Raw genomic sequence first — 9,529 nt, 5'->3', positions numbered from 1 at the left:
AATGTTACTCATGCTTTGTGTTTTTACAATTAAAATAATATTTTTTAATAAAATGTTAGTGATATTTTGTGTTTTAATAATTAATTTTTTTATTAAAAAATATCAATAACGTATTGTGCTACCATCATAACTATATAAAATTTTAAAATAATAAAATATTTTTATATTTCACATTAAAATTATTCACATATAAAAATTTTAATCCCTCTAAAATACTGTAAAACTTCTTTTTTTATATAATATCAACTAAAGCTTTATTCATTCTTTAATATTAAAATAAAAAATTCGGATTATATTTCTAAGTGTGAGTAGCCTCAACAAATATCTTAATTCATAACTGATTATGCAGGAATAAGGAAACTTATTTAAGTTGCATATTATAGTTTTCCACAAAAGGAACTTTATTTACAAAAGTTAGCTCCACAACTTTTTCTTAGTTTGTGCATTATGTGACAATGACAATGCAATGTGAGCAATCAATTCTCCAAGCTGTTAAATTTTAAAGCCTCACAATATGGTGGGTCCTTGCCTCCCTTCTGTTCAAGTTCAACTCTCGTATCATATCTCTCTCTCTCTCCTCTCACAATTCACACAAATTCAATTCACCATTATATATTTATTCACAGATGCAAACAGAACCTTCTGGAGGCACAAACTCATAAAATATCTTAGGCACCATGGAATCTCAGCCCTACATCACCAACCCCTCAACCCTCATCACCCAGTCAATAAACGACTACCCTCGTTTTAATTATTTTTTGAAAACCCCATAATTAAATAAATATATAAAATTAATTTCTTTTAAAAAATATCAAAGAAAACAAAACTTTTGTTTAAAAAAACTATATAAGGTAGCCACCAAAAAAAAAACTATATATGGCGCAAGTGTCTCTGGAGAGTTCTTGAGGCTTAGGGTGTGATCTATCTCCAGCAGGGTTTTTTCCTCTGCTCTTCAATCCTTTCACTCCACGAAACCAAAACCAGAATGCTTTGTGCCGTGTACAATTTCAAAAATTTGTAGCCGAAATCCAACTTGCCATAGAAAAAGTATATCATATAATTATATATTATTATTATTAATTACTATAAATAAACAGTACACCGTACGTAGTAATATTGTGTTGTTGGTTTGGTTTCGTGTGATTCCCATCCCATTTTTCTTTTTCTTCTTAAAAGTATATGATATGTACGGAAGCTGTGTTAGATTATCCATAAGGTGATTCAATTTGTCGACAAGAAAACCTTAGTTTCATATTTGATTGGTTCTCAGAGAATTTCATAGTTGTCTTGGGAAAATGGCTGGTGAAGGAGACAAAAAGAACGACTTCTATGCGGTTCTGGGATTGAAGAAAGAGTGCACTGATTCAGAGCTAAGGAATGCATATAAGAAACTAGCACTGGTTAGAATTATTGAACACTTCATTTTTTTTTTAATTCTGTTACCTCTCTTTGTAGAACCCTGTTTTTGTTATAATCTGGGGTTTCTCTGTTCTTCTCATCAGGAGAAAGAAACGAAAATGTTTCCATTTCCTGCGTTTTCAACGAGCGATTGAAAATGAAATATTATTCTTGAAAGTGGAATTTGTAGTAAAAAAAATCGTTTTGGTTTGTTTGTTTGATGGGATAGAAATGGCACCCTGATCGTTGTTCAGCGTCGGGGAATTCAAAGTTCGTTGAAGAAGCTAAGAAGAAATTCCAAGCAATCCAGCAAGCCTATTCTGGTAAATTCAACTTCTGTTATTTTCTTTAATTTTTTCGGTAGAAGAAATTCAACTAAGTATTAAATTAAATATCTTTATGATTGAATATTGACCCGTGATTCACTGTTTATTTACTTATTTTTATGAAAAATTCTATTTATCTATTTTTTTAATAAACACCCGGTACATCACCTTTTTTAACCATGACTGACCGGTTTTTTAAAGTTCAGATTGCCATTTTATTTTGGTGTGGATCGAGTTGTTTTATTTCTTTATTTTTCACGTTTTCATTATTACTAGTAATTTTCTATAGGAACCTTTTTCATTTTCACAAGACATTCCTGTAACCCCTATTTAGCACTTTTTGTTTGTCTAAACTAAAATAGTATTTTTATGTGTGTTGTGTAGTTTTATCTGACGCCAACAAAAGGCTAATGTACGACGTAGGAGTCTACGACAGTGATGACGACGAAAACGTAAGTTACTCGCTTCACCAACACGGTGCCGTTTTGCTTTTCTGATCTCTTTTTGTTTTCCATGTTTCAATTCCTTGCATTTCACTGAACTCGTTCGGGCTTTGGAGTCTGGGCACCTATTCACAGTAACCAATTTCGGTTGGTCATCTGTCGTTTTCAATTTTATTATTTCTTTCTTTTCAATTTTGTATCTTTTATTTTATTATTATTATTATTATTTGTCTAGATTTGTAGGTGTTGTCCTATCATTTAGATTCCTTGTCATGTTCTTCGATTGCTTAAAGATTGAGCTTAAATTTTTGTTAACTTTTTTTTTTCGGTCTAAATTACTTGTTCTTTTTGTAATTTGGTGTTTCAAAAAATATTTTTAAAATTAAAGTGACAATTTTTTATTATTTAGCAGTGTTTTTATTTAAAATGTTGCTAAAAATAGAATTACCAAATGCAGAAAAAAAAAGTGTTAATTTAATTTTTAACAATATTTGCATAGTCACCGTAGACATAGTAAGTATAGGGATATTAGAATTTAATATTTATTTATTTATTTATTTATTTATGCATTGTCAATGTAAAATAATTTTGTATGTGTACCTAATTATATAACAATATGTTAGCAATTTTACGATGCTTTTTGTTTGGTGTCTAATTTTTACCTAAATTATTTTTTATAGTAACTTTAAAATATTTAAAATTTTTAAACTTTTATACTTTTAAATTTAAAATTAATTATTTTACCTATTTTAGTAATTAGGCAATACTTTTTAGACACTATAGTAATATCATTTTATATTCATGAAACATCATTCACGTTTAAGATTAAGATGAATCCATTTTGTCCTAGAAATGATCGATTCATCGAGATTGTCACAAAGGCACGAACTTTCTTCTTATTATTCAAATCCTATCGGTGTGCAACACGGCACGTGCCACATGGCCATGTTCCATGTTGTTCTTAGATTTCAGTTGGAGCCACTAATTCATAGAATCTGAGATTGGTTAGGGACTTTGGGGTGTAATTAGATCTTGCTTCACACCAAAATAGGTGTATTAGTCTATGTTTTGATCCTATGAGTTAATCGCATAATTTTTCTTGTGTAGGGCATGGGGGACTTCTTGAACGAAATGGTAACAATGATGAGTCAAACAAAGTCAAATGTAAGCACCCTTTAATGTATTGCTGTATTTTTTCTCCCTATGTTTATATTTATTACTCTTCTGGTTTGGATTTGATTAGTGGAATGATTGTGATAAAGGCATAAAGCTAGACACCAAAACTGTTGTTTTACATATTTAATTTGTTTAGTGATAAGGCTGGACATAGCAATTAACAGTGTCTCTAGCTGTTGCTTTTCTGTTATCTTTTATGAGAAAAATTTAAAGACTAGCAAAATTTATTATTTTTATCCAGCATTTTTAGTCACTAGTTCAATTTCTCAACAGCATAATTTTAGTCCACACTTTTAAATATTAATAGCTAATTTTTTGCCAAAAATAATAAATTTTGATGACTATTAGCATTCTTCATCTTTTGTTTTTTCCTATTTTTGTGGCAATTTTTTTTGTAAAAATATTTTATTTACAAATCAAAGTGTTTCTTTATTTTTTATTTTTTTGGTCTTATACAATATACATTACACAATACACACTACTACTAATATGGGTTCTAGGAGGATTCGAACCTGGGTGCAGCCCCAATGAGGCAGGCTGCCATTGATCCAAGGCCTCAGCTGCCTTCATTATCTTGAATAGTTGAATCATTGCTACCCTTTTCCGTTTTGGGCCCAAACGATGCATGTATTTTGTTCTCTTATGGAATTTCCCAAATTGCAAGGGTGCTATTAATAAAGGCAGCATATTTCTGTTATATTACCTTTTTTTTTAACACTCCCTTATTAGCCTATATTTTTTTTAACTATAAAGAAATATGAATACCATTTCAACATAGTATATAGAAAAACGTTTCCATCAGTACACAAAAATAGGCAATATATTTTTTTTGTCAGACAGATAATAACATATTTTAATGTCCATGTTACAATTAAAATAACAGAAATATTATTTGTACATTAAAATTAGTCACTATGTATTTGTGTATAACTATATGTATAGTTTACTCATTTTTAATATGTATTTTGTATTTCAATATGTATTCTATTTTGGTGGCTGATTTTAATATAGATCTAGCATGGTTTTTAAAATAAATAAAATTTAGCATAAGAATTTGGTAAGTGTATCATAATTCATTCATGAGCAGGGAGAATTGTTAGAGGGTTGTGGCCATCCAGAGTAGTGAATACTAGTAATAGGTAGAATAAGATGTTGAATATTTGAGTGTGTCTGCTTTATTTGTTTGTTTTCTTTAGTTTTCTATTGTAATAAGCTCCACTTTTATGTTGAGCTCTTTCCATTAAAAAAGAAATTGGTAAGTGTATCAAGCGAAAATACAGAACACACACACTACTACTAATATTTGATGATTAGGTAGAAAGTATTTTGGTTACTTTGATAATTTTGTGATCATTCACAAAGAGTTGAAGGCATTGGAAGCATAAACAGTTGATTAATTTATATACAGGAAAATGGAGAGGAGAGCTTTGAGGAGCTGCAACAGCTGTTTGAAGATATGTTTCAAGATGATATTGGATCAGATAGAAGCACCACTTTTACTACTGCCGGTTGCTCCTCTTCCTCGGCGTGCATGGCTTATAGTGGAAACTCCAACTCGAATAAGCGAAATTCGGCTGAGATGAATTTTTTGAAGGCAGATAATTCCTTTGACTTTGATACCAGTTACCAGAACTTCTGCTTAGGGGTTAGTATATATAAACAATACAATACTAAACATTTCAGGCTTCTCAGTTCAACTGAATTACTTGTGAGAGGAATGGTGATGATGTGTTTGGAAAAATCATTTTTGGAAACAACAAATGTAGGCTTGTTTGGTTTGTGAAAATAATTGTTGTTTTTATTTTGTAATGTTTTTTGTTTTCAGAATTTTGTGACCAAAAAAAATGAAAGTAGAAAATGCTATCAGAACACACAAATTTAATTAATTAAGAATACATGACTTGTGAAATTATGTGGATGTTAGTCAGATAGAGGAGTGTTTGGGGCCAGCAGTTTTTGTGATTTGTAACCATTAATTAACTATCACTAGTATTTTTAATGGTATGGAATTACTCACTTTTCTTTTGCTAGTTAAGTACTGGTCATATTTTAATAAAAGTGCTGGCCTGAGACTTTTTCATTCAGATATGCATGATCTCTTTGGGTTCGTAGCCTTGTGAATCATGGTTTAGTTAAGGTAGTTTAGTGTTGAATCTTTCTTAGAGAGTCTCTTAAAGTTTTAATCAATGGTATTTTTGTTCATGTCCTCAAGGCTGGTCTTGTTAATTATCATTACTACCAATGAATGAGGATACAAAAACAATGGCGTTATTTTTGTGAGGTATGTGTGGGACGGGTAAGTGACTCAGCTTCTTCTTGCAAAAAAAAAAAAAAACAAACTGTTTTGTGTTTGCTGAAAAGTCCCAAAACTTGTTTATCACACATTACATACATGTATCATTATTCAAACCTATGCTTTTTTATTGTGAAATTCTCGCTACTTTCTTGTTGATGTTTTTCCCTTGTTCTTGTGTGTAGACAGGGGAAGCACCTCCGAGATATAAAGAGGGAAAAGCTAAAAATAATTCGCGACGGAGGAGGTAGTGGTGGTGGACGACTGCGCACCTAGCAATGGACATGGTGTGCACCAACCTTAGCATTCCATGATGTTATCAAGATGGTTGCAGAATTGTAATTACATTGAATGATAGTTGCAACTATGAATGGGAGAAACAAAAGGAAAGGAAATTGAGATTGGGATTGAGAGTGAAAGGATTAGGGAAGAGCATATTTTTATATTGTATCAATAGTACTAAGCCACTACTATAGCCTCCAGCTATAACTTTGCAAAAAGCAAGGTTGTGGCACCATCAAGATCTTTTGTATGAAGAGTGAGGCAAGGAGTTTTTTAGTTGAAATCAGTCGACAACCCATGTTAGCATATTTACACTCTTGCAGATTTCGGATCATTAGTGAAACAATTCAATAAATGGACATATATGGCGTTTGTGTTGTGTGTTTCTCCCTACTTCACTTCCACTCTTGAAATTGATAACACTAGAGAGTGAGTTTGGTAGTATTTTATTTTTAATATTTTTATTTTTAAAATTTTATAAAGGTTAATAGTTAAATTAGTCTATGAAAGATAAGATATTTTTTAAATTTATTTTTGAAAGATTTCTTTAATTCAATTAGTTTTTTTAAAGTTACGGATTAATTATATTTATCCTTTAGTCATTTTATTAATAATTTTTTTAAAAATTGATGTTGTAACATTAATTGATAACATATATAATACCTAATATTGACTAAATATATTTATGAAAATTTATTAATTTACTTATTTTTTTCAATTACAAAAATTCTATTTCTAATATGATTGAGTGACTAAATTAATATATTTTTTTAAACATATTTAGTCAACGTTTAATTTGAATAAGTTATATATTATGTATACTATCAATTAACATTTTTTATTATCAATCGTTGACGTAAATTGTGAGTGAAGTAATTGAAAAAAAGATATGATTAATTTGTAATCTTTGAAGGCCAATTTAATTGAAAAAAATTTTCAATAATGAATTTAAAAAATACTTTATCTTTTAGGGATTACTTTCACTATTAATCCTTTTATAAAAAAAAATAAATTTTTATTATTTTTTTATAAAATTTTTAAAAAATATTAAAATAAAAACACATTAAATCAAAAAATTAAAAATAAAAACATAAATCATAAATCAAACGCATTTTTAGGTTGTCAAAATCTGACTAGGTGAAAGAGAAACAATTTCTTTTGTGTAATATATTTTTTTAATATTTTAACATATAAAGTAATTATATTTAACTATTTTAATATATAGTTAAATAGTTTATCATCACCATTTTAGTCGTTTAAGTTATCTTGTTAAATAGAACTGATATTTCCACTCCACCATTTGTGAAATACCGATTTTTGCCTCTAAATAAAAAATAAAAAGTGTGGTATTGGCAGATAGTGGGTAGTAACTTTGGGAGCGTTTGGTTGCTGAGACATAGACACATAGACACTGAGACATAGACACAGTGGTACACGGTGACATATGTCTGTTGTTTGGTTTGGCGAGACACAGATTTTCGAAGGACACGGGAGGACACGGATGGACATGGAGACACTAAATTTGTGTACCTCCAATTTGGTGAGACACTGAGACACAACTTGTGAGACACTAATTTTTTACTCTTTTACCCTTATTGAGTTTTTAAAATTTGTCTTCTTATTTTTCCAAATCTTTTTTTTTTCTCTTTCTCTTTTAGATTCTACAACTAAATTTACTTTTCTATTTTTTTCAAAAAAAAATTTGTACATTTAATTTTTTTATTTATTTAAATTTTAATTAATCTTTGATAAATTCTGAACTTTAATTTTCTATTTTTTATCAAGAATAATTATATATTTAATATTTAAATGATAATTTAAGATGGTATTAGAAGAAATAAAAAATTATTAGAAGAAATAAAAATTTAATGATGATGGCATGCATTGTTTGGGATAATAAATGTATTATAATGGTGTAAAAACTTGTGGTTGAATGAAGGGTAATTCAGTCTTTTTTTAATATATGTGTCTTGTTTCTCATTTTTGCCAAACACAATACATAGACACAAATATTTTATGTCCATGTCTTTAATATCTGTGTCTCTGTGTCTATGTCTCATCAAATACATCAACTAAACGGAGCCTTTAAGAACGTAACAAAGTGGTCCTACAGCACGTGGAGAGAGACCCCTTAAATAAATGGATGAGAATAAGTATTGTATGATCCATAAGCCACTCTCTGCTATGGAATAATGGAAACTTAATCCCAGTACAATAAATATTTTACTGCTAAAATATTTACTTTTTTTTTCTAAAAGGTATTTCTAAATTTTTGAATTTTTAAAATATAGTTTTTCGCATTCTGCAATCATTTTTTTTGTCATAAAAATACTTGAAAAGATTTTATATTAAGTTCACATCTTATGAAGATATTTTTTTTATCAGAAAATTAATAAAAAAAATGTCTCTTGCCCCTACAAAAAAAGACATTTTTTTCGTCCTTTACCCAAAAAAAAAAAATTAAGAAGAAAGACATTTCGTACTTAACAAAAAAACCTCTAATTTATTCTTTGAAATTTTCATATGCGATACATCATGTGCATTTCAGTATTTCACACAATAATGGGGGCATAATCAAATTTGGATGCTACATTTAATATAATATAATTTAATTTTATATTTAAAATAAATTTTAGTTTTACAATTAATAAATGATTAGTTTTTTTTTCAATTTTATTTTTTTTATAAATGGAATCAATACTACTTTGTCTATTAAAAGCATTAGACATAACATATCTTCAAGTTGAATAGACACTTAAAAAAATACTTACAATAAAAATTATTTGAATCATGATTTTTTACGCATTTGGATCGAATTTTTACCACTTGTGACAATAATGCTAACTACAAAGAATATAATTAGTCAATTAAAAAAAAAAACACATAAAGCTTGGACAAGAAAAAGCAGAAGTTGGGATACACAATTCTAGCACTTTTGGTTTTGAAAGCTTCTTGCTTAGTTGGGACCCAAATTCCATTGCAAGTAGCCAAATATTTTTAATGCTAGCAAGCTAGTGTCTTGATTCGTGGGTCCTTGAAACTCAATAATTGTTAAGCTTTTGCCACACAAGTTGTGTAACTCGTGTTTAATGTAGGAATAGAATAGGGAATTGGTTCACACAATATTGTATGATCCCTCTTCTTTTATCGGTAAAGTCATCGATTGGTATTTGATAGTTGTTAGTTTATTACATATGCAACATTCTAGATTTGTGCAACAGGAAGGTCAGATTCTTTTTAAGCACTTAATCATGATACTAATTAAGGATTATTAATAGGTAATTACGAAATAATTGTGAATAAGACTTAACAAGTGGCCCAAGTTGTGTGAAGTGGAAAACGACTTTTTTAGATCAGCAAGGCATAGGGATCGCACAGGGGATCACCAACTTGTTTCCACACACACACACACACACACACACACACACACACACACACACACACACACACACACACACACACACACACACACACACACACACACACACACACACACACACACACACACACACACACACACACACACACACACACACACACACACACACACACACACACACACACACACACACACACACACACACACACACACACACACACACACACACACA

General features: G+C 29.6%; 1 protein-coding gene across 3 annotated transcripts; it reads left to right on the top strand.

The window, feature by feature from the left end:
- Positions 1-841: 841 nt before the first annotated feature.
- LOC107464879 (uncharacterized) lies at positions 842-6,290 on the top strand. 3 transcript variants are annotated; one of them, XR_001587212.3, is made up of 7 exons: positions 842-1,400; positions 1,628-1,721; positions 2,109-2,176; positions 3,275-3,331; positions 4,752-4,988; positions 5,556-5,639; positions 5,822-6,290. XR_001587212.3 is itself a non-coding variant. In XM_016083837.3 (7 exons), exons 1-6 carry the CDS (start codon positions 1,296-1,298, stop codon positions 5,586-5,588), a joined length of 594 nt encoding a protein of 197 aa, XP_015939323.1. In that variant the 5' UTR covers positions 842-1,295; the 3' UTR covers positions 5,589-5,624; positions 5,822-6,290. The 3 variants fall into 3 exon arrangements, 2 of the variants coding, with proteins under 2 accessions (XP_015939323.1, XP_015939322.1); XM_016083837.3 differs by having other exon boundaries at positions 5,556-5,624; XM_016083836.3 differs by lacking the exon at positions 5,556-5,639 and having other exon boundaries at positions 847-1,400.
- Positions 6,291-9,529: the final 3,239 nt, after the last annotated feature.

Source organism: Arachis duranensis, chromosome 9 (assembly GCF_000817695.3).
Source record: "Arachis duranensis cultivar V14167 chromosome 9, aradu.V14167.gnm2.J7QH, whole genome shotgun sequence".
Lineage (NCBI taxonomy): Eukaryota > Viridiplantae > Streptophyta > Magnoliopsida > Fabales > Fabaceae > Arachis > Arachis duranensis.
The sequence above is the reverse complement of the archived record's forward strand: the minus strand, read 5'-3'. Positions and strand labels throughout refer to the sequence as shown.

Bases quoted from the DNA above. Each gene is read 5' to 3' on its own strand.
- LOC107464879 (XM_016083836.3), top strand. From the start codon at position 1,296: ATGGCTGGTGAAGGAGACAAAAAGAACGACTTCTATGCGGTTCTGGGA. The intron at 2,177-3,274 runs GTAAGTTACTCG...TTTCTTGTGTAG, and splicing joins ACAGTGATGACGACGAAAAC to GGCATGGGGGACTTCTTGAA. The intron at 4,989-5,821 runs GTTAGTATATAT...TCTTGTGTGTAG, and splicing joins ACCAGAACTTCTGCTTAGGG to ACAGGGGAAGCACCTCCGAG.